The following is a 26,767-nucleotide window of genomic DNA, read 5'->3' as shown; positions in this document are numbered from 1 at the left end:
TCAATATCAAGCATCTCCATATCTAGAATCTGATATGTTACAATTTTACCAGCAACATGATATCATTATTCACAACCCTATATATCATGCATGTGGTGTCATCCGTTACATGAAATATAGTATGCTTCTAATTTGCTGTGCTTATCTTATATATGCGATTGAATATTCTGGAAGTTTAAATTTAGAGTAGAGACGCTCTCCCTTTCATATCGTCGGTGAAGTTTTAAAAAGTCGTAACTCGGGATTTGACTAAAAATGACTTTTTGTATTTTTGATTTCCTCATCGTTTGGCGCGTCTTTTCATCTGGTAGCCGTAACTCTACTCCAATTAAAAATCGTTATATGATCATGTGTCAAATTGTCTTATATGGATTGGAGAAAATTTTGAAGTGTAATATATCGTATCTCGAAAAAAAGTCTGCATGTAAGCAGAAATCTTCCAAGAAGCTTTTTAATTATTATAATCAGGTAAGTAAGCCTTGCGTATTTGTTTGCGTTAGATTTTTATTCATGGCTATGAACCTAAAATGCTCTTAAACGTCAATTATCACTTATTTGTTAGGCTAGGTTATGACATTTTTGAAACTCAGTTTCATGGCATAAATTTATAAAAACTGGTATTTTATATCATTTATACACCCATTCTGCTATAATTCATGAATGAAAATACCATAATTTTGTCAATTTAAAGCCCTACAGTTACTTTAACAGGTGTTATTTTCTTTAAAAGAGATACGACATTTTGCAGTGTGTATTTCCGAATTTGAAATTATGTTCATGGCAGCAATCTCTGTTGATTTTATTGTAATCATTGGTTATGGGAAAGTTACGTTATATAAATTAGAATTTAAGTTTGAACATGTTATTTCAGATTTAATAAGGTATGGCTACAGAATCTACACTTTCGCGAGGGAAACGGATTCTACAGCTCTCACTAGTGTCGAGTTCATCATCTACATCATCTCCTGTAGATACTGTTGAACGGGTCGATGCTACTGTTGGTGCTACAGTTGATGCTACTGTTGATGCTAATTCCATCAGAACCAATGCTAATAGTCCAACAGTGGATGAAATGTTTTGTAGACCAAGAAACACATCTAGTTGCAACGCCAACAATGATAGTGATGAAACTTCTTCTGACTCTTTTCAAGAATCAATTGAATCATGATCTCAGGAAGGCTGATCTCAGCACGGACGATGACGATCAAATATTACAACATTTTAGAAAAATAAAGCGTACCAACACAAATGCCCATCTCACACCGTTTGCAAATGTTATTGCCAACCAGAATGTAGTTGATGTCGATAATATTTCACAAAAAACAAATTCACCACTTGATATACATGATACCATAGCACAAGAGAACACAGTAACTGAAAACAACCAAAACAAAGATTTATTACGAGAGAACACGGTTCACAGTATCCAAATACCAATTTTAGATCCGGTTGACACTTTAGCTTCAGTTGATAATGGCGACGATACAGTTGTTGAAAATCATATTTTAGATCACGAAGAGGTCGTTGTAACAAAGACGAGAGCAAAGCGAGGTAGAGCCAATACTGAGAACTGGGATAGAAATATAAATTAACGTTTGCGCATGGAAGGTAAAGTATACAAGTCACCGAATTCAAACATTAGACACCCAAGAAAGATTCAACCAAGAAAATGCACAAAAGCCTGTGAAGCTGACAAACGCAAACAATGTAATAATATGAGCGAAGATGACCGACAGTAAAGGTTTTTGTCATTTTGGAATATGACTTGGTCTGAAAAGAAGGTTCTGATTAGCAACTTAGTTGAACGGCAGGATGTTCAGGACAGAACCACTATATCACCAGCTTCATCAAGGAGAAACTATACATATAATTACTACCTGAGAAAAGATCGGGCACGAATTTATGTCTGCAAAAATTTGTTTCTTACAACCCTTAATATCGGTGAAAAAACTGTTTACAATTGGCTTAACACAACCACTAAAAAGTGCCATGTACAAAAAGGTCCAGGAAGGGGTCAGTAGATATGAACAGTGATCTTTATCAGAAAACTTCAAACTTCCTTGATAGTTTACCAAAGTTACCATCACATTACTGCAGGAGTACCTCAAGTAAGCTGTATCTTGAACCTATATTCTCTACCTTTATGAGTCTTTATCATCTGTACACTGAACATTGCAGAGAAAACAACAATCCAATAATGAACAGAACGTCTTTTAAAAATATCTTTGACGAGATGAATCTTTCGTTATTCAAACCTCGTAAAGATCAATGTGATCTTTGTTGTTCTTATGAGGTTGGGAACGTAGACGAAGAACAGTATAACGTAAGAATGCTGCTCGTTCTGAAAAGGCAACTGATAAAGAAGCAGCTATATCAGATGATTCTCTTGCTGTTATAACAGCGGATGTTCAAGCTGTTCTCCTGTGTCCCTCATTGCAAGCAAGTGCCCTTTACTACGAGACGAAGCTTGCTGTACACAATTTTATGGTATATGATCTGGCAACAAGTGATGTAACCTGTTATATATGGCGAAGGTGAAGGAGATCTGAGTTCCAACACATTTGCATCCTTTCTGACTGATTATCATCTGGGCAAAACCATCAAAACCTTAGTAATCTATAGTGACGGATGTTGCTATCAAAACCGTAATAGCACACTATCAAATGCTTTGTATAAAGTTGCTGTCGAGGATAATTTAACAATTGATCAAAAATATCTTGAGAAGGGACATACCCAGATGGAAGCAGATAGTGTACACTCAACCATTGAACGTAAATTACGTAAAAAACCGATTTACTGCCCTCAACAATATGTTGATTACATTAAGAAAGCTCGCATAGTTCCACGTTCATACAATGTTAAATACATATCCCATGACTTCTTTGGTGAATATAAGAAACTGAACTATTATTCTTCAATTCGGCCTGGGACAAAAGCTGGCGATCCCGTGGTTAATGACATACGTGTGTTGAAATACTCTCCTGAAACTGATTCTAGAATACAATACAAATTACATTTTGATGATAATTTGCAAGAACTACCGAGACGTGCTTTCGTGAAATTACCATCTGGTGAACAAATTGAAAAGGCATACTCGAGTTCCTTAAATATTAAATCTTCTAAATATACCCATTTGCAAGAACTGAAATCGGTGATACCTGTGGATTATCATTCCTTTTATGATAATTTGCAACATTAAAAAACACCTGACTTATTAAAATGGTTTTTGTTCTGAAGAAAATTTGACACTGATTTATTCCTGAAGTTAATTGAGCTTCTTATAGATTTGGTTACAGAAATTTTTCAGAATTTCACAAATCTGTCAGATAGACAGCAACATTTTCAGTTTTGTTAGTTCGTATTAAATGTTAAATAAAATGTTTATTAATATTTCTCCTTTCATTTCACATTCAAAATATACAATCATTTGAAAATTCGTAGGCCTGAGTAATGGTCAAGGAGTGACAAAAAGTCGTATAGAGTCTTTTAAATTCATATTTAGAGTGTCAAATTGTCGTAACTTGGTTGAGGCACACATGGGTTTGTCAATGATTAAATGTACTGCATTAGATCATATATCGCGCTTTAAACTGCAAAACTTCAAAAGATCAACTTCGTATCTTATACAGAGAAAAAATTATGAAGTTTTACGTGTCTGCTGAAAAGTTGACAAAATCGAGATAAGACATTTTGAAACTTCACCGACGATATACCATTTAAGAAAATGTAGAATAATAAACCTGGAACATAAGTATTTATTCAAATGAATTTAAATTATACAAAATTCGTTATAAAAGAAATTCCTAAACAAACTATCATCTCGTCCATTGAGCGTGTTAACAAATTCTATGAAAAAATTATGCATCATCCGGATCAAAATCACTAAATAGTTCCTTTAACAATTTTTAATTGATGTATCTATACATTTTAGGCCTGTACATTTGATAGGAATCTGATCAAATCTGCTTGTAATCCACTGTCATATCAAGCAATGCAAATTTCTGTAAATCTGGTCTAGGCACCGACAAATACAAATACATAAATATATATATAATTTAGCAATTACAACTTCTTATTTTTATCATTACAATATGTACAAACTACATCACATAAATAACATGTGTTTGTTCTATTAGTACATATATCTATAAAAGTGTACCATATGTGAAAATGTGAAATATTAATATATAAATTAATATGGTAAACTACAATATAAAAAGATTAAGTTTTGAATGTTAGTTGGAACTTGCGTCAATATCCAATGGTAATACTTTACTGATCTATTATTTGGATATTCTAGTCACAATATAGAGCTATTGGGTTTCAAAATTCTGGTGTACGTTTCTATACGACCTTTTTCAAAATATACAAACGGTAAATTAGCGTTATTTTTGAGATCACAAAAAAAAATTGAAAGGACATTTTATGTAAACTGACAGGCAAAAGAAAGTTTTCACTTCAAAAATCGTTGTAAAAAAAGGCAAAAAAGCTGGTACAGGTTTGAACCCCAGCAGCAAGCATTTGCCTAAATGCAACGTAATCATAACCACAACGCAGATTATCGAACACAGCTTTCCAAATCGGGCATGCATAAAAACGTGCAAAACGCGGTTTTGCGATATTGGTCCAAATGCACGTGCACGATTTCGGCATAAATACCGAAGTTGGACAGAACAGGCATTCAGTAAGGGAAAAACCACAAAAAGTATGCAAAGACTTACACAAGCGCAACGAGATAGAGCGATCGGTATGTTCAATATGGGGGCTTCTCAACGACAGATAGTCAAAAAACTTCATCTGGGAGCAGACCACCATCAGCAATTTGATAATCCGGCTCCAACAGACAGGACAGACCCAAGACCGACCAAGATCGGGAAGACCGAGGGTGACAACATCGGCCGACGGCCGCTACATCCGAAGGATTCATCTTCGAAACAGTCGGGTGACGGAGGCGTCGACGGAAGCAACAGCACTAGGTCATGTCATCAGCAGACGAACAGTCCTTCGAAGACTTCGTTCAATTGGTATACGAGCCTACCGACCCTTCCGTGGAATGGCATTGACCCGTCTACATCGTCAACGCAGACTGCAATGGGCACGACCTGTACGTCGGTGGCAGCGACGTCACTGGGCGAGGGTGCTCTTTACAAATGAAAGTCGGTTCTGTCTGTTCAGGAACGATGGCAGGGTTCGAGTTTTTCGACGAAGGGGAGAGCGACTGGCGCCAAACTGCATCACAGAAGTTCACCTACCGCTGCCAACCGGCATACCGGAGTGAAATTAGGCGCTAACATGAGCATTGTTAATTTTAAGGATCGTAGATTTTCATACTACAAAACGAAACTATTCAATTTGACGGAATTTTTGTTGAAGTCAATATTATGGAATCAAAATTATTTTAAAAATGAAACGAAACAAATTAATATTTCTTTTTTTGCTTTGAGATATAATATTTTGCTTCACATTTTCTGATTTGTGTTTAAAATAGCAATAATCTCTTTTAAAAATAAAATGGGGCACACAATAAAACATACAAAAACCTCTAGATTTTTTTTTAATGATCACAACGACTGAACAAGGTCGTTTGTTTCAGAGTTACTTCCCTTAAGTCTTTACTGTCGTTGGGAACATGGAACATCAAGGCCAAGGAATCGGGTGGGTTTTAAAAGCCAACCGCCTATCGCTGCCAACCGGCATACCGGAGTGAAAAAAAACGAAACTATTCAATTTGACGGAATTTTTGTTGACGCCAATATTATGGAATCAAAATTATTTTAAAAATGAAACGAAAGAAATTAATATTTTTTTCTTGCTTTGAGATATTTTCCTTCACATTTTATGATTCAATTCGTGTTTAAAATAGCAATAATCTCTTTTTAAAAATTTTTAACCTTAAAGGTTTGTATTTCATATCATCTTCCTGACATCAGAATACTTCGGATTGCCACGCTTATAATAAGTTTGCTTCATGACATGACAATCACCAATATTTTCACAATGATTAGTCACATCTTTCGCCGCAACTTTTTCGATCAACCAACCATCATCACCACGTGGTCTCGTCCCCCCATCTCTTTCTTTAAAGGTTCTATATTTGGACACACTGACACAGACCGGCGGCTGGTGGCACTAATGTCTGCGGCTTAGCCACAGATTTTGGGCGGCACACATGTCTATTTCTACTTCATGCCATCGTCTAACGGCTTCTTTAAGATATCCTCCAATGACTGAAAGATTCTGTTTCGAGATTTGATACCGATGATCTGCAGATCGGTTATTTCAAAGTAGATTCGGTGGTAGTGGTCTGTGATATTTTCCGAAAATGTAGGCTATATAGCGGCACAGTTCTTATAAAGCGGAAGGTAGACGTGTTCGTAGAAATTGGCGTCGATGTTCCTTTCAGTTTCTGGGCCCCGTTTCTCAAAAAATCGTACGACTTACGACTTAAGATTAAACTTACGATTGTCTTAAGTTTACGATTACGTGCGATTCTCAAAGGCTATCGTTAGTGTCACGAATAATCTTACGATAAAAATTGTCGTACGATTGAGATGTTAAACTAAGCATGCGCAATACAGACTTAAAAGCAGGTGACAAAATGTCTATTGAATGCGGGGCGACAAGGAAATCGAATTGAAAAATCAAGTAGATTTTTTTCATCAAAGAGGTTACTGAAAATATATCTATGGTAAAATGGAAATCTTCATCCTCATTAACAGCGAACAATAAAGCTAAATTTTAGAATAAAGCTATAGAAAGTAGTCTGTAGGCAGATTCGGACGTAAACCTGCTCCGCCACTGTCTGTAGGCCTATTTTGGCAAGACCATTTTGATGTGAAAGGTTCATTAGTTTCAACCAATGATTCGTAAAAATGTTGTTATGGATTTCAGGTTTCGTTTAGTGGTTCGGATCGTTACTACTTGATGTAAGCTACGATTACATGTGTACGTAAGCGTAACTCAAACTCACGCTCAAAACCTGACTGCATGCGTAAGTACGATGATTCCGCAAAACTGTCATTGTTTAAAGGAAACCTAGAATTATTGGGTCAGTGAGCAAGGGAGGAGAGGAAGGTTCCTTACAGTATTGATGTCATAAAGGAGATAAAGCTGTTCGAAGTCATCCGCAAACGCAAAAAAAAAATCGCTCACTAAACCATACTTTGTGCTTAAGGAGATGATAAGTTTGAGAACACAAGTAAACAGAAAATTGAATTTGCTAAGGATTTGGATAGGATTTGCTGTGGTCCGTTTTTATATGTTATCTTTTGCTGAGTATGCGTTTGAGTTTTTATTTGAGTACACATGTAATCGCAGCCTTAAAAGACGATTAAATTGTCGTAAATTGTTTCAGCATAAACGCAACATTATTTTAAGTACTTAGAAAGTATCGTTGCAAAATTATCCCAGACATTTCGTTGGTAATCGTTCAGTCTATATATGTGCTCAACATTCTAGCATGCTCATTAGAACAAGATATTACCTGGATATTAACATTCAGATAACCTCAAAGATTCACTTAAAAGCAAATTATTTCAATTCAGATTCCAAATAAAAAAACACAACCAAAGCTGTTTGCAAGGGTCTATTCGTTAGCAAAATCTATCAGATTTCCATAATAATGTTCAAATTTTGACAAAATGGCAAATTTGTAAAAAGAGTCGAAAACAATGTTTATACAGGAAAAGTCAATTCAAAGTTTAATGCATATTTTTGGGCAGGTGAGAGCAAACGCAAAGTAATGCTGTCTTGTCGTGTAAGTTGACAAGCTATACAAAAATTACTGTTTGCTACTTTTCACATCTAAAGGGAAGTAACTGTTCAAACAAATATGGGATACTGACTTTACAATTTCGAGATATAACTTTAAGAAATTTTAAAATTTACTTCGAGCAGAAAAAATTCTCATATGAAGAGCATAACATCAATTATTGCGACTGTCATGACATAGGCTGTGTATTATCCTATATATATATATTACTGGAATGACGCTGCTAGTCGTAAAACATTGTTTGGACAAGAAAAGGTGACTCATCTCATAACACCATGTCAGGTATACGAGGTGTGGCTGATTTTGGACTTGTTGATTGTAGGCAAACGAACGGAGGGGGCATGATGTGATTTCAATTTTATGGCAGGAAGTTTGCGATCTTTTTTTTTTCAGGAACAGATCAATCAGCTCATCAGCATAAATAGTATGCATTCATCACCATTAGGCTCAAACAATTTACTCGATTCTCACAAATCACGCATCTAATAGGGTACTTCATTAGTTTTAATCTTGAAAGACAGCTCGCCAGACAAGGTAATATATGCCCACTGGCAGTTTTGATTTTAAATAAAAATATTTGACAGTACAGTAACAATTACCGGTATGAAATATTCAACACTTCTTTTGAACTTTTTGAGGCAATACTGAATAATATTACCTAGAATGTTTACATGTTCAATTTTTCTGATTTTCGCTAATGTTCATCTTTGGGTGATTACATACCCTCACACTAAGTTTCGTCAAAATCCATCAAGAATTGTGCCTTCTGGAGTGTTTATGAGCTTAAAATTGAACGCGTTTTCAAGAACAAGGGCAATAACTCAATTTAAATATTTTTCAATTTTTCTGATTTTCAATAGGGCTTATCCTTTGGTGATTACAAACACTCACACAAAGTTGCGTCAAAATTCGTTAAGTATTGTGCCTTCGAGAGTGTTTACAAGTAAAAATTGAACGTGTTTTCAAGAACAAGGGAAATAACCCATACAGACTCACATCAAGTTTCATCAAAATCCGTCAAGAATTGCGCCTTCTAGTGTTTACGAGCGTTTTAAGAACAAAGGCAATAATATTTTTCGATTTTTCTGATTTTCGCTAATGTTCATCTTTGGGTGATTACATACACTCACACTAAGTTTCGTCAAAAAAATCAAGAATTGTGCCTTCTAGAGTGTTTATAAGCTTAAAATCGAACGCGTTTTCAAGAACAAGGGCAATAACTCATACTAAATATGTTTCAATTTTTATACGCCCACACATGTCCGTCTGTCTGTCCACAATGTCCACAATTGATTGTGAGAGCTGGTTCCCTGATGGATTTTGGCGAAACTTGGTGTGAGTGTTTGTAATCACCCTAGGATGAATGCTATTGAAAATCAGACGAATAGAAAAATATTTATTATGAGTTATTGCCCTTGTTCTTGAATTGTTTGTGGACACGATAGAGAGGTTAGGTTAGATGAACAAATAATTATTTTTTCAAGGGAAATAATAAACTAAAAAATTATACAGGTCACAGAAACATTAAAGAATGACAAAAAAATGAATGAAAGAGTAAGAGAAGACAAATTTAAATATGAGAACTGTTTGTTCATCCCTACAGGTTCTAAGTTTGCGAGACCTTTATAATAATGTAAATATGAAAGTTTGGTACGTTTTATGTGAAGAAATTTCTCATCGGCTGGGCCGAATTTTCGATGGGCCTGCGGAAATTTATAAAATGTTTGATAATTTTTACTGTTTGTTTGTAATTTGTCATGGACCGAATTTTCCATGAGCCGAAAGTCAGCTGCCTTAAGTCGAATCTTAAGGTACCTATATCACTAGAATGGAAATAAATCTCGTAGCATGAATGCCTAGTATTCAATGAAGAAGCTGAATTCAAAGCAAGTTAGGTATATTTGTGAAAGGCCGACGAACACGTATGACTCAACATGCTATTATGTTCCATTAGCATCAGTTGTTTATGGAAATTTAAATTTAAAGGACCTCGGAATTTCAATTGGATGTAAAACAGCCCAACAACAATATCTCTCGTTTGAACAAAAGAACGGAAGATGATCTTACATGTTATCTTTTGTCTTGTACCGGTACCGGTACTCTTCCTTTACAAACAAGGTTAATGTGTTTTTAACACTTTTAAATCAACCCAATTTGAAGGAATTCATGTTTGGCCCACCCTTTTCGGTATTCCCGATGATTGCCATAATTGACTGTGAAATGTAATGACTATAAATTTTCCATAATATTTCTGTCATATTTTTACAGATTGACACAGCCTTAACGGAAAACTTTCTGGAACAAACTGGAAATAATAGGGAACTTCTGTTTTGACCAAAGATTTATGAAAGGACTGGAATCAAAAATGAATATCCTAATTGAACATTTTGCTCATTTTGCTGAACCGGAAGTGACATATTACATGATGTGCAAAAAATTGATTTTCTTTTAAACTTGTTCGTAGGAGAATATTGAATCGAATATTTTTCTTATCCCGTTCGAATTTTTTGAAAGTTGCAAAGTCTATATCTGGTAATCTTGACCCTCAATGACCTTGAATTTTTCAGTGTAGTTTGTCCGTAACCTCAGCTATTTATGGATATCATTACATTGGATTTATAGCCCAACGAATCTGACATTTTTGCAACTTTGGACGACTATACCACATTCTCTAATTAACACAGGGCATTATTAATGGAAATAAAATTCTCTCTTTAATGATATATGGCAATAATGCTAAAAAAGATTTTGAAAAAAATTGAAATTTTTCAACTCCAGTTCTAACATCAAATGTTATTATCCCCCATCAATGTAGTTCACCATGTATGTGACATTAATGGTTTGCTCTAAAAATTCAAATCAATAAATTTTGAAATATTTGAATACAAATTCAAAAAATTACCCTCATTTAAAGCTATAAGTTTTCAAAATACCAAACAGTTTAAACTGTTTTTTTTCCTGTTAGATTAGAAATCAAATTACAAAATAATTTCTAATACTTGTGAAATATGCAAGTGTTTCTACCGGAGAGTATCTCTTATAAACCTAAATTAGCAGACGATGTTTAGTCGTCGACCAAAATCATATGATCAAATTCGTATCACAGATGACAGATCTGATTATCTCCGTTGTTGCTTTTCTCAATTGAATTATTGTCATGCAGTATAAATTACTTCCTTATTTTTTAGAATTTGAGAATATTGAGGTGACATTTCTGGAGTGTAACTATATACCTGATTCATTTATCAGATACCCGAAGTTTTAGTTTCTTTTTCAAAAATTGTAGACTTAAAAGCACCGAAGTTGAAAGCTAACGGGCTAGAAGTTTCTTAAGGTTTGAAATCCATGGGATTATGTCTCGTTGCCACGTTCGGTAGCTGATCACAGGTCTAGTATTATATTGAGTTGCATTTTACAACAACACTTGATTGACAGCTGATTGTTTCAACTTCAAGGGAGGTAATAAATGAGAAAAATATAAAAGAACAAGAAAATATAGGTCTAACGTACTTCAAGGGAGATTATTGGGTGAAATATTACAGTATTCTTAATATAAAATCGTTTTCTACATTGACTGCAATGTAATGGTTAACCTATACTTGATGTCCGATAATGGATATTGACTGTTGGTCATTTGAGCTTCCCCGTCGGTCATGTCCGACATATAGAGCCAAAATATCAGCCATTGATACTATCTACTCTCTTTTTAAAATTTAAAATGAGTCGTTACGAATGCACTCCAAATCTTCAGAACAAACGCCTACACAAGAGCCAAATTCATTGGACGAGAAAACTCAGGAACTCAATAAAATTAACGAAGGGAAATTATCCAGACCATCTCTGCCAATTTCTCAATGTATCATGGACCCTCACTGAGTAACTGCGGAATATATATAAAAATAAATCGTAAATATCAAAGCTGTTGATCGACGGATATACAAGCGCGAGCGACAACGTCAATATTAAAATAATATAAATCATTTTTTGTAAAAAAATTCAATAATCAGCAAGATGTTATAAAAGAATGAAATTCACAGACAATACAGAGAAAATCAATTGATATTCACATGATTCTCTGTAAGTGATAATATTACTAGGTCGCGGGTCAAACATGAGGAAAACATTGTCAACGCTGGTATGACGATCCAATTGCGATCTCAACATGTTCCAAAACAGATCGCCGAATCTTTGCGTTTGTTTTGAACATGGATCTTGTCCACGATTTCTACACGCTTATTTTTCGTCATAGTAACAGCGCAGTAAGAACGACTTTGCATGACCAGCTTACGCTCTATTGGCGATCTAAGGCGAGTAGCATGTGATCAACGCGCTCTATGGGCGCTCCGGGGGCGATCACTGCGCTCAGACTAGATCTGGTAGCAATTTAGGCGACCTATAGAGATCCATTATCGCTCAAATAGCGCTCTAGGTCTGATAAAGGCAAGATCCTATAAAAACCTGTGTCGTTGAGCCACGCTCATTAGTATTATGCTTGACAGCAGAGGAGTACTGCATCTCCAAGAATTGCAGTCAGATCGAAAAATCTGCTTTCTTGGGGAACGGTGGCGCTCTTAGCCAATCCGATAGCGCTTCAGTTACGTTCTTGGCTATCAAGTAGCGCTCCGATGGCGATTTAGGCGATTAAGAAGCAATTTTATGGTGTTCTGGGTGGATCCGCGAATCTTTATGCAGATGAGTTGACTTACTTATGATCTGATAGAGATCCACTAGAGATAAAGTAGCGCTTCTTGCGATCGTGGCACTCTCACAGAGCACCACAGATCGCCGCCAAGTGGAATGGAGGTATTATAGTAGGGTATCTTGTAAAAGTGGCAAATACTAAAATTCTGAATATATATCATAACAACCACAAAACCAAATAGATATTTCTGTAATACAATTACTTTTCTTTTGTAGTGCCATCTATAAAGTATATTGATGAAAAACAAGCTATACAATCTCTATAATGTAGATTATGATAAATCTATTCAAATGCGTTGATGTTACCTTTCCTGTCACCATTTAACACTACTGCTTATAAACAAGTAATCATGTACTGATGAAACTTAGTTTAATTGTTTATAACAATCGAAGAACGAAATCAATAAAATCCAAAAGTATATTATAACGTGATTATTTTACTGCTTAAAGTGATACTACGTCTTAGAATACACTCGCCCTGTGGCTAATATTTGTGTTTAATTGTGACTATTGGTTAAATAAGTATGCATCCCACACAAGTTTGAAAAATCGACAATAAAACTATAATCATAATTTTTAAAAAAAGTGAGCAAGCCATGAATCCGTTCAGTTTGAGAAAAAAAGAGTCTGGGTAATCAACGCTAAAACAGGAAACAATCATCTTCAGGTGTATACAAACAAACTTTGCCAATGATTATTCGTTGAAAATTGTGGTGGGGTATTCATTTTAAATTATATGAATTGCTTTTTCGTGGAGTCGCTAAATCTCTTACGAGGCATCATTATTCCGTCTTCAAAATATGACAATGTCGAGGTCAATTCAAGAGTAGAGGTCAAGGACGCGGGAAACCCCACTTGAGAGTTACTTCCCTTGAAAATTACACCGGATTTCCTAGACTCACGATTTGAAAATCGCTTAATGGATGTGTTAAGCGTTTTATAATTAATTACTTGATTTTGTGGATATATCGGATTATAGAGGGATTTTGATGTATAGTTAAGACACCAGGTGAGTCCACTGATGGATATATACTGTTATTGGCCAAATTTGAGCAAAATTAAAATTTGATGTTCATCCTAAGACGTAGTATCCCTTTAATACGCGTCCAATATTTAGATAAAAATAAAAAGACCGAAAAGGTGTCTATACTTAAGCGCTTCAGCCGTGCTTCTCAACTCTTTTCACCCTGTTCACCCTACCTCTGAACTACTGCCACTGACCCCTTTCAATAATCAAGTAAATAATTTTTGGACAAAATCTCACTCCCCACGCTAAACTCGCCTTCTATAGGAAAGGATGTGGGGAATGTCAATAACAGTTTTTGTACACAGTTAGCGAGTCTCTGGCATTTCTCAACTACTTTTGGACGAAGCCACGCCTCGCACAGTGGATTGCAACAAACAAATCATTCCGGAGATTGATTTAACGGTTTGTTCCCACTTTCCCGGCAGATTAACCGGATTAAATTTTTCTTATTTGGATTAGTTGGGTTAAACGGATTAGTCGGATTAGGGCAGATAAAATTCTACTAATGAGCTGATGTTCACCTAACTTAAAGTGAATATTAGTGATAGAAGTTCACGTGTCAAAATGTTGAATATACTTATAAACCAAAAAACGGCTAAGATTTCCTGATACACCAAGATGACGATATGCTTATTTTCTCAACAACCGAAAACTTGCGACATCTGCCTGGCTCTGAGGTTTTGTTTTGAGACGGCACTTTTTGTGAAGTTCCAGAAGTGTTCCACTAACTTTATTCTGTTCAAGCTCTTGTTCAAGGAAAAATTTTTCCTCTAGTGTATGCCCTGCTTCCCAACAAGAAACAATCAACGTATCAGCGCCTCTTCACCATCCTCCAACAGAAGGCTGAAATCCGCAACCTGTACCTTAGACCAAGAACCATTTTCACTGACTTTGAGAAAGCTGTTCAGAATGCCATAGAACATGTTTTTGATTGTGAACTGAAAGGATGTCTTTTTCACTATCGACGGGCAGTTTGGCGCAATGTCCAAGTGCCTTTGCAAACAACCCAGGTGTGAACTTATTCGTGAGGAGAGCATCTGCTCTACCTCTACTTAGACCTGAACATATCGAAGATTACTGGTTGAAGCCCTTGAAGCTGCTAACATGGAAGATCCCTCAATTGCAAAGTTTGCTGACTATGTGACCGAACAGTGGGTGGAAGGAGAAGATATACATATGCGGAACCATTTTCACACTGTAGGTCCGCGAACCACGAATCATGTTGAGGGGTGGCATGCCAGAATGAACAAGATGACCACCAACCATCCTAGCATCTTCAGATTCACCACCCTGATAAAAGCTAAGCAAGCAATGACCGAAGTGACCATCAGTCAGCTCCAGCCTGGTGGTAAGAAACTCCCCAAGAATAGACGGTATCGCCCATGAACTGGACCGCCTGAAAGTTTGTCTTCAGAATAACAGATAGAAAATGATGGAATATGGAGATGCTGTCTCCCATCTTGGTGGCTTGTAAAATTAATAAAATGAAAATATCAGCTCATTAGTAGAATTTTATCTGCCGTTATCCGACTAATCCGTATAACCCAACTAATCCGGATTAGAAATATTTAATCCGGATAATTTTCCGGGAAAGTGGGAACACCCCGCCTTAACAATCAACACTGGTCAGAATCAACTCACTCTCAAACTACAGAAAGATCAATTAATGCGACACATCGGCAATGAAAAGCAATAATCAATAACTCGGGTTTCGAGACCCTGCTCAAGACCTGGAAGGCATACAATAATTTGTATTGAGGGTGACAAGGAAGCTGTAGAGCATCAGAAAATTAGTGCATCTTTGTTCAGTTCTACTTCCTGGTAACTATGTTGGCATATCTGTGTGTTTCAACTTCATCTGCATCAAGATGTTGGCCAAATGACAAACTTTTGCTTTGTCTTTGGAATCGCTCCTGCTAAACTCCTCAAAAGTTCTACTGCACAGCGTATCAAATCAAAGACATAATTCACACAAAACGCTTCCAGCATTGGCTATCGATTTTCTGTTGCAAAACAGCAATTTCTGCAGTTTTCTGTAAATTTATTTCTGGAAAATTCACGAAGCCTAGGTGGAAATTAAAGTTTTTAATTCAACATTACACCTAATTTTCAGGGTGAAAATAATCATCACCCATGTGAAAATTAAAGTTTTTAATTCAAAAAATATGATTCAACAACGTTTTGAATATCTAAAGTAATAGAGGGGTGCTGCTGTGCCAATTGGGGATATTTGCTTAAAAGTGTTAAAAATGGGCTTTTGTCGCCCCTTGAAGAATTGGGCACCCCTTGATTTACCGTCGCTGGCAGGGCAAGTACCCCCCTGCCCCCTCTGCATGACATACTGTATTGTGGTACCATATGGAATACTGGGACATAGTAGAATATCTGGTGATGTCTGTATGATTTCATTAATGTATAGATACCCAATAGTAAACCGTGTTTACTCAATATACTTCTAAGGGTTTTTGTTTTTGCCTTCACGTTTGTGTATGTTGATCAGAAATGACGGGGGGTGGCGGCAGACAGGGTGTGAGAGCATTTCTACTCTTACACCTGATACCACTTTCCATTATGAAATACTTATTCAACTTATGATTAATATACTTCCTCATGTGAAAAGTTCATCAGCCGATACCAATGTTTTGCCAATATGCTCATTTGGATTTCGCGGTTCGGATCGTTAGTACTTGGTTTATTTACGTCTATAATTAACCAATTAGCTAACAAAAAAAAATTTTTCACTGTTAAAATAGTGCTCAATAAATCAGTTGTAGAACAATGTCGAAATATTACAACAGAACCTTAAAATACATGTTGGTACGTCAGACTATGCTATGTTTTTTTTAGGTTGTTTTAATATTTCTACTACATGTACATCAATGATGGCTTTTGCTCTGATCCTGAAATGATAAATGTTATCGTTTTTTTAAGCATAAAAACTTTGGAACTACTTGGAATTCTGAAAGCCTACCCTAAACGATTTTTTTCTGCCTCATAGATCATGTTGTCGATTTATGAAGAAGTAGAGTACTTTGTCAGAAGGACTAAATCTAAAAATAAAAAAAACAACAATAATTTTGCATTTCGAGTTTAATAAAATCGCATCAATTGCTATAAACCTATGTAAATGTCTTTAAGGGGCTTAAATTTTGAAGACTGGCTTAGCATTTTGATTCGATACTTCGAGGCATGCATCACAATACTACCGCCTCCAATGTGGTGATCTGAGAGAGACATCAAAATACTTTCAATCGAGAAATTTATAACCTGAACAGGTTTTAACGTAATATACATTCAGGAACATGTTTTATCACAATATTTGTAAGCGTGGATGAAACAGTCGAAGTCAATGCACGCGGTTAATTGGATACACAAAATAAATGTCATTAGAATTAAACAATGTAATTGTTGTCAAGTGTTTTGTGTGTAGTTTTTTTTTTAACTCTATATACCGTTTTCGCAGAACTACAACCAGTCCAACTAATTGCGCGTTAATGAGTATTGTTAATATGATTAATTATAGATTTTCATACAATGGACTGAAATTTTTGAATGAAGAGGAATAATGGCAATTTAGTAGGATGTTTTTTGTTCTGTTTTATTTTGAACAATCTGCAATTCCATATTCCGATTCATATCCATCCGATATTCTGACAGTATCTATGATTAAATAATATAATTTTGTTTAGATTTCGGGGAAGGGAGGGTTTGATTCTCCCAGATGTACAGGCCTAGGGTGGAGCAGACACTTTATTTAGAAATTAGGATTAGGGGTCTTGATATTGGGTTTTCTTCTGTTCTGATTCTGATATGAAATTACAAAAAATAACTCGCCCAATGGACGAGAAGTATAGTATCTGTTATGTATCGATTGTTTTTAGTTTACTATGAACAATATTATCATTTAAGTTCTTATTTTTTGAATATGCAACAATCATTTTCTGCTCATAGACATGGGGGAATTTCTCTTGTAGGCTCTCATAGTGGGCATGAACTATCTTGCTTACTCGATTGCTGGTTGTATTGAACGGGACAACGGGACAACTATGCCTAAATTATGGCGAATATTTAGTCCTATAGGTCTTGCAGAATTTGGTAGTTTCATCTTCGGGCAAGTCAATTTCTATGCGCTCAATTGGGATTAGGGTGAGATCGTCTATTGAATGGTCGTCAAGGTTGAAATGATTAGAAACAGGCTTGTCTTTCTTTAATTTGATATCCGACCTATGAGCATTAAAACGAGTTCGTAAATTATTCTTAGTTTCTCCTACATATTGTTTGGGACATTTCTTGCATGAAATTAAATATATTAATTCGAATGTTCACATGTTAGATGTTCCTGGATCGGGTACCTTTTCTTCGTAGACTTGCTTACAAAATAATGAGTTTCTGATATAAAGGGACATGTTTTGCATCTACTGGACAAACATGGAGCACTTCTTAAACCTGGAGGTACTTCGGCATAAAGTCTGTTTTTAGCTCCTATCTGTGCTAAGGTGGAATTTTTAGAGTACCCACGCTCTTTCAGTTTTGAGAAAACAATCGTACAGGCTTGGTTGAAATCAGAAGATCTTGTGCAAATTCGATGAAATCGTAAAACTTGTGACTTAATGATACCAGAAAAGGTATGTTTTGGGTGAAAGGAGTTTCTTTGAAATACACTTTAATATCCAGTTTATTTGTTTCTGCCATGGAATTCAGTTGATTCTCTGCTTCTAAAACGTAATCCTTCCTATTCAGAATGACACAACATGAACCTTTGTCACGCTTTTTAATAACAATGCTGTCGTCTTTCTTAAGTAAGTTTAACGCTTCACGTTCCACTCGTGTGAGATTAGGCTTTTCGTGTGTTATGGAAAGGTTCGCTGTTTCGCTATTCATATTCGCAAATGCTTTCAATATTTCAGGATGGATGGCGGCCTGAGGGGTGTCCACGTGGATTTAGGAATAAACATTGTTCTAGCACCACGTGGGGGATGGTTTCGAAAAAAATATGTGTAGCTAAGATTTCGTTGAAATCGTTCAATGAATGGTCGGAGATAATTCAAGTTCAAGTCCCCAGTGATTAGTTTAAAGACATACTCGATGCTTGAAGCTGGTGTATCCAAAAAAAATAAATACTGTTTGCTGTTTCTAGAGACCAATGAAGATTATCAACTGGTTCGAATTCTTCTTCGTAGGGTGGTAAGATTGTTGCGCTGTTGATACTGGACTCCATCATCATGTTAAGGGTGCTGAGGTTCTGTTGTGCTTTCTTCGAGATTTTATTTGAGATGGGTATTCATGTGAAGAGGATCTTGGAGTTTGGGAAGGTTTTGTTGGCTGTAGCGATTAATTTCTGGGCTTTGTTAAAGGAATTCTTTGGTAGCTGATCACTGTTGTTAAGGCCTATTTTATATTGTGATCAGATTAATACGACTAATTTACTGTGATCTATGACCAAATTGATAAGACTAATTTATCTTTTGATTGAATTTTCACATTTTGGTGATGGATTTATCTTGATCACGTGCTCCTAGATTTATTATTCTGGAAATATGTTTGATCTATCTGATATTGAACTGATCAAGAATGTAGAAACTTGATTAATTCAAAATCAATTAAGACACAAAATAAACAATTGAAAGAATATAGACGTCTCTAGCTTCAGGGTTTTACTTATTTAAGATTTTAGAAGTAGCTGTCCTTATCTTCACGAATGTCACATCCGTCTATGCTATTAAATACGCAAAATATATTCACAGGGAAAAATTAAGTATTGAAAAAAAAAGATGACATCCAAAATATTTATTTACGCTGTAGTACACAGTTTGTTGTTCGTAAATATTTTGTGCAATTGTGAAAGATACTGGAAGAGGTATCATTTTAACGATACGAAAATCCTGGGTAATGATTATACGGTACAGGTTACGGATGGACAGGAATGTGTAGAAACTTGTATTAACTCTACTAATTGTAATTCAGTGGGAATTTCTGTTATTAATGGTGTAATCGAGTGTTATTTGTATCCTGTTAAAGTTTATTCTGGTATGGACACAGCGTCAAATGGTATAGTATATGATATCATGATATATTATATACCAATGAAACGTAAGTAATCCTAGATCTCCACGTTACCTATTACTGTCGCAAGTTAGGCCGCTTTTTCAGACATTACATACCTTACGTATCATGCAGAATGTCATTTATTTCGAATTCTGGATGATACGTTTCGTTACTGTGGCTGACTCCCTTTGTCATTCCGGATCTGACCAAATTGCTATATATAATCTGAGCCATATAATTGATATCGTTTTGTGTTTGATTGTTTACATAAAATATTACAGTTTTTGACGCTAAAGGACAGAATCAAGAATCTGTATTAACCTGCAGAAAAATCATTTAAAACAAAAAGTCTCCATTTTAATTAGTTATTCGCCGTTTTCGAGACCAATCTATTAGCTTTTGAAGAAAATTATAACGGCTTTAAATGCGGCGGAGAAAGCTGTTGTTGCAGAACACTCTCACTCTTTCGGAACACTTGAGGCACTATTCCAAACAGTTAACCGGATATTGCTCTGCTCTGTCCCGATGAGAAATCGTTTCAATATGTCCGATATGTCAGCGAAAATTGGTGCAAATAGTGTAATTGGTGAAAATAGTGTCCGAAAAAGACATATAAAGTCTGCGTAGCACTATATCCGAATATTAACAAATCGTCCATGAAAATCGTTGCAATTTGTTTATATACATTACAAAATTGTCCACAGAAAACATTACGAGGTGTTCGAATGTTTCCAAAACAAAAACCACTCAATATTCAACCATTGAAAAACAGCCATGACGTCATCCTTTGTTATATTATCCACTTTTATAATCACTAAGCTCATTATTGCTTTAAAACTGTTCAATAACACTATCCATTATTTTAAAAGCTATTTTTTTTTCTTTTTCAAGTAGTACTCAAAGTATCAATGGATCAATATCAGGAAAAGTTTTCCAATTTTTGAAAATGGATATACATCGATTGCATATAACTGTAAATACAATAAGTAGGCTACAGCTTTAACGATTATAGTTTCGGACAATAGCAGATCGCAAGCTAAAAAATGTGTTTTGAGTCATATGACTGTAAACTGTTCCCTTTCAGTCCGTTTAATCCGAGACTTCATGTCCGTTAAAGATAAAGACCAATATAGTAGTCTATATTAGCTCATATTAAATATTTTTTGGTCTTTTTTATTTTCAATAGGGTTTATCCTTTGGTGATAATACACAACTTCACAAAGTTTCTTCAAAATCTAGCGAGAATTGTGGCATGTAGAGTGTATACAAGCTAAAAATTTAACGTGGTTTGAAGAACAAGGGCAATAACTCATATTAAATATTTTTCGATATTTTTGATTTTCAATAGGGTTTATCCTTGGGTGATAATAAACAACTTCACAAAGTTTGGTCAAAATCCAACAAGAATTGTGGCATGTAGAGTGTTTACAAGCTAAAAATTGAACGCGTTTTGAAGACCAAAGGCAATAACTCGTATTAAATATTATCCGATTTTTCTGATTTTCAATAGGGTTCATCCTTTGGGTGATAATAAACAATTTCAGTAAGTTTCGTCAAAATCCGTCAAGAATTGTGCCTTCTAGAGTGTTTACAAGCAAATTGTGGACGGGCGGACGGACCGACGGACATGGGTGAAGACAATATACGCTCCACACTTTATGTGGGCGTATAAAAATGGCCTTTTTTATAATTTTTTTCAGCCACTGAAGAAATTCCACCAGACTACCAGTGTGTTTACAATGAAAGTTTCTGTTATAAATTCTACTTTTCTATAACTAAGTCTTGGCTAGAAAGTGAATCTATTTGTGAAGAAGATGGCGGTTCATTATATTTAGCTAACTCTCAATTCAAATTAAATCTAATACGCCAAAATCTTGTCAATCATTTCGGTGAGTAAGAAAACAATCTTTAACTTAAAAGCTATCAGGCTTTTGCATTGCCGTTTCCAATTGTAATTAAGTGCTATTGAGCGTTTCACGTGTAAAAATAAATGTCGGAAAAACATAGTTGGTGCAAAGTGTACAGGTCGAAAACATAGCAAATTTATCTTTCTAAAGAGGTAAAACTTTCTAACCATCTGTAATTTATCAAAGAAATTATTTCTTTTATTTAAGGTGTTGTAGCACATGTGTTTGCCCATCTTGGAGCCACAGATATAAATAACGAGGGGATTTGGAACTGGTTCAATGGGGATCCTGTTAATTACACCTTCTTTTTACCTCAACGTCCCGATAATCATAACCAGAATCAACATTGTATGAGTTACAGAATACATAATGCTAGCACTTGTGGTTTAGATGATAAAACCTGTAATGTTAAAGGTAACTTTATCTGTGAAATAATCCTAAAGGATGGATAATTCGATCGCCTTTAATGTTTTATTCTGATTGTCCAAATAGTGTTTTATCACAAACTGCCCATATTTCGATAGAAGGGCAAAGACTACATTCCATTCGAAAGCGCCCAAATACGAACTGCATCTTCATTCCATGACTATGTTACACATACCAAGCTTAATCAAAATATGCTTTACACTGTATTTTCATTTATCCCTTAAAATATTACGATCGATTCCATTATCTTATTTATATTGCATCTTGTGATTTTCTCTTAGGTTTTCCCTGCAATCTTTTTTATTTGAGAATATAGCCTACTGAATAGAAAACTTTTATTGTAATTGTTTTATTTTATTCTAGAAATCGACACATTATTTTCAAATAGTCCAAAATTAATCAGTTATACGTGGTAATAATCCCCAGGTTGAAAACGACTACCTGACCTTGTAACCGAAATTAAAATACAGTTGTGACGTAATCCTTTGTTCTTCGAGTTCTAATATCCAAATTATTGGTACTGGCAAAGTGCCCAGAGTATCAATAAGTGATACAAAATGGCGGAATTATTGGACTGTTCATTGAAGCGGGACAAGAAAATGATGTAACTAGCGAGTGAAATGAACACATTTAATAACAAATACACATATGATTTACAACATCTATTATGGAAAATATCAAAATTTCATTTGGATTTTAAGATTTCCGTGTTCAAAATTAAGTTCTTTTAATGTCCCGGAAGCACCATCACTTGATTCCTTACCAACATCAGCAGCACCATCATCTGAGCATTTCCTTCGTTTAATTGATCCTCAGATGTCCGTTTATATACTCTCACGGCGTTTGAACGATGGCCGGTTTTTTCCCTTATCAGTTGGTCGTCAATCCCGGCATTATAGAATCGCGTTGCTGCAGTAGCTCTGAGTGAATGGTTTGAAAAATTGCCAGAAAATCCTGCCCTGGAACACATATCTTTCACTTTATTCTGTAGAGTGTGGATGCCAATTGGGTTAGATGTGTACCAATCATTTCCTTTGTGGAACTTTCTGGGTTGCAGGTAAAGAGCGTCATTCTTACAATTACTGGGTCCGTAATATCAATAAAAAAAAGTAATTTTAAAGGGGCAGTCTGATTTTTCAGTAGGAAACGGTCCTAGCTACGGACATTCGTGAACTTACTAAACGTCTCTCGACCATTAACCTATACCGATATGGTAGATGAATGATTTCTTCATATGATTTGATGTCAATTTGTACATTTTTTTCTGGCCGATGCCCTGAACTATATTGATCGATATTCCATACGTTTCCATAAAAACTATTATTTTTAGTGAAATTTGTTCGCGATTGTTCCAAATGAAAATCGATTAATTTTTAAAACAACGGCGTATATTAAATGGAAACCCGCGCCATTACTTCCTACATATCAGATTATTTCTAAGCCAAGTTCTTCATCGGTTGGAGAAAATTTATAGATGAAATGTTTAATTACCTTGTAGTACACAGTTTGTTGTTCGTAAATATTTTTTGCAATTGTGAAAGATACTGGAAGAGGTATCATTTTAACAATACGAAAATCCTGGGTAATGATTATACGGTACAGGTTACAGATGGACATAGATGTGTAGAAACTTGTATTAACTCTACTAATTGTAATTCAGTGGGAATTTCTGTTAAAACTAATTTGATAGATTGTTATTTGTATCCTTTTAAAATTTATTCTGGAATGGCAGGAATATTCCCCTCTAATGTGGTTTATTACATACCAATGAAACGTAAGTAGCCTTAAACGTAAGGTTTAACCTACGATGTTGTACAAAGAAGTAGAATTTCAAGTACGAGAACGGTTAGGGACGTCGGTCTAATTTATCTCATGTTCACTCAACAGATTAGAATTTTGCCGATACTGAACAAATACTTTTCTCCGTTTTACTACGTAAAGGTCAAGCTTAAATTGTTATGCATTAGATCGTGCCCATATTTTTAATTGTGATGAGTATGTTTATTTTAATGCTTGAACTAACTGTAAGTGTTAGATACTGCTATACGTGCTGACTATAGAGGCTTCAATTTTGTATTTCAAGGAAAGGGGAAAGTAAACCAAACATTGCCTTATAACCAATTTTTGATATAAGATTATAACTTACTAATGAGCTTTTATTTCTTTTATTTTTCCAGCCGCTGAAGAAATTCCACCAGATTACCAGTGTGTTTACAATGAAAGTTTCTGTTATAAATTCTACTTTTCTATAACTAAGTCTTGGCTAGAAAGTGAATCTATTTGTGAAGAAGATGGCGGTTCATTATATTTAGCTAACTCTCAATTCAAATTAAATCTGATACGCCAAAATCTTGTCAATCATTTCGGTGAGTCAAAAAAAACAATTTTTGATTTAAAAGATAGTTTTCCTTATTTTTTAGTGTCAAATTAAGCAAACTATTTCATTAATTGGTGTTTATAATGAATCATCATGTATTCTTAATCATATCACCATGTTCTTATTGCATATAATAAGGAGTTTTAACCAATCATAAATGACCGTGAATGTACAGTCTGTATAAACAAAAAAAATACCCATTGACCTTTCTTGATCGATCACTCACTGGCATTCTGCTGGCAATTCTCTTTTTGTATAGCTAATTATGAATTTATTATGGAAATATGAGACAAACTGGTATTTTTCCAAGTCATTAGAAAATCTTTACTTTTTATTCATATAAGTATTAGCATTTTTATAATGTTGTCACCCCGTCCGTCCGTTCGTCCACAATTGCTCGTAAACACTTTACAAGGCACAATTCTTGAATGATTTCGACGAAACTTGGTATGATTGTTTGTAATCACCCAAGGATGAACCCTATTGAAAATCAGAAAAATCGAAAAATATTTAGTACGAGTTATTACCCTTGTTCCTAAAACGCTCGTAAACACCCTAGAAGGCATAATTTTGGACGGATTTGGACGAAACTTGTAGTGCGTGTTTGTAATCACCAAAGGATAAACCCTATCGAAAATCAGAAAAATTGAAAAATATTTAGTATGAGTTATTGCCCTTGTTCTAGAAAACGCGTTAAATTTTTAGCTTGTAAACAATTCAGAAGTCACAAATCTTGACCGATTTAGCTGAAACTTGGTATGAGTGTTAGTAATCACCAAAGTATGAACCCTATCAAAAATGAGAATAATCGAAAAATAATTGATATGAGTTATTGCCCTTGTTTTTGAAAACGCGTTAAATTTTTAGCTTGTAAACGCTCTAGAAGGCACATTTCTTGACAGATTTTGACGAAACTTGGTGTGAGTGTTAGTAATCACCAAAGTATGAACCCTATCAAAAATGAGAATAATCGAAAAATAATTGATATGAGTTATTGCCCTTGTTTTTGAAAACGCGTTAAATTTTTAGCTTGTAAACGCTCTAGAAGGTTCAATTATTGACAGATTTTGACGAAACTTGGTGTGAGTGTTTGTTGTCACCTAAGGATAAACCCTATTGAAAATCAGAAAAACTCGTTCAAGGTTTAGCCTGTAAACACTCTAGAAGGCCCAATTCTTGTCAGATTTTAATGAAACTTGGTAATATTATTCAGTATCGCCTCAATAAGGTCAAAAGATGTGTATCTTGGAAGGTTGAATATTTCATACTGGTATTTGTTACTGTACTGCCAGTGGGCGCATATTACCTAGCCTGGCAAGCTATCTTAATTTTCATCTTTAATGAGGTAATATCCTGTTGATTGTGATCAAATCGAAATGGTATATAACATTAACTGGATAAGTGAATGTCAGAATAACTATCACAATATCATAATAAAATTGGTACTGTTAAGCATCAAGAAGCTCGCCCCAGAAGGCAGAAGAATTAGCCACATTCATTACCGAGGGTTCATCTTTCGGAAAGGTAAACTCCCAAACAGTTTAAAAGTTGTATGTTGTTAAACTTTCTTCGTTCACCTTTATTTTGAAGGTGTCGGAGTAGCAGCATTTGTATATCTTGGAGCTACTGACACTCACGAGGAGGGGATATGGAATTGGTTCAATGGAGAACCAGTAAATCGAGATATGTTTAGGCCTGGTACGCCAGATAACTATCAAAACAATCAACATTGTATGTGTTATAGAATAGATAGTGCTGGTCTAAGTGGTTTAGATGATAAAACCTGTAATGTTAAAGGGAACTTTATTTGTGAAATTATCCTGAAAGATGGATAACCAGGTCATTGTTAACAAAATGTAAAATGAAAATATATACAATTTACTTCACATCACAAATTATCTAATTAGTGAACAGGTACATTCAATACATTGTTGTTATCAGTTTCAAATAAACCTAAACTTTTATTAATATGTGATTTATTTTATCAACAGTTTTTGGATCAAAAATTTCAGCATTCTTCCGCTTTAAAGTTTTGTAAATTACTTTGAACATTGCATTAGATGATGAAATATGTATCTATACTAATGAATAAAACATTTGTGAAGAACTGACCTTTTTTCGAGCGATAAAAATAAAAGGCTAAAAAAATGTTCAGACTTATTTTTTCTCGGGAGCAAGTAATATATCCGGAGGATAGAGGTGTATTATATTTAATAATGTAATAGATTTTTTTCAGCGGAGCAATCCATTCATTGCTATCATCCTCCCTTTTAGCTATGGGCCTGGTGAAATGGCGGCTATTATAAAAACATACCATCACATATGATAGCATAGTTGCTAAGTTCAACTGCATTGGAAAAACATGGTTGAACTTTATGAAATATAGAAATGTTGAAATTAGTTAGTATAATGGATGCATATTATGACCCCATATTCACATTTTAAATGCGTTCTGTTCGTTCTGAGCTGAACATTCTAGTTTATTGTTGTGCAGAAGACAGCCGTGAATTCTA

At 35.0% G+C, this 26,767-nt stretch overlaps 2 protein-coding genes across 2 annotated transcripts; both read left to right on the top strand.

The window, feature by feature from the left end:
* Positions 1-14,603: 14,603 nt before the first annotated feature.
* Positions 14,604-22,293, top strand: LOTGIDRAFT_164533 (hypothetical protein; the record flags this gene model as incomplete). The annotated part of the gene is made up of 6 exons (XM_009061073.1): positions 14,604-14,847; positions 18,637-18,683; positions 19,406-19,589; positions 21,245-21,433; positions 21,659-21,865; positions 22,241-22,293. The coding sequence occupies 6 exons, from the start codon at positions 14,604-14,606 to the stop codon at positions 22,291-22,293; spliced, it is 924 nt and encodes a 307-aa protein (XP_009059321.1).
* Positions 22,294-24,104: 1,811 nt separating this feature from the next.
* LOTGIDRAFT_124304 (hypothetical protein) lies at positions 24,105-26,089 on the top strand (the record flags this gene model as incomplete). The annotated part of the gene is made up of 2 exons (XM_009061072.1): positions 24,105-24,243; positions 25,845-26,089. Coding segments are annotated over 2 exons (384 nt in total), but the record flags the coding sequence as incomplete, so codon positions are not given.
* Positions 26,090-26,767: the final 678 nt, after the last annotated feature.

This window comes from Lottia gigantea, assembly GCF_000327385.1.
Source record: "Lottia gigantea unplaced genomic scaffold LOTGIsca_46, whole genome shotgun sequence".
NCBI classification, from domain to species: Eukaryota; Metazoa; Mollusca; class Gastropoda; family Lottiidae; genus Lottia; species Lottia gigantea.
Note: the sequence above shows the minus strand (reverse complement) of the source record. Positions and strands in the feature narration are given on the sequence as shown.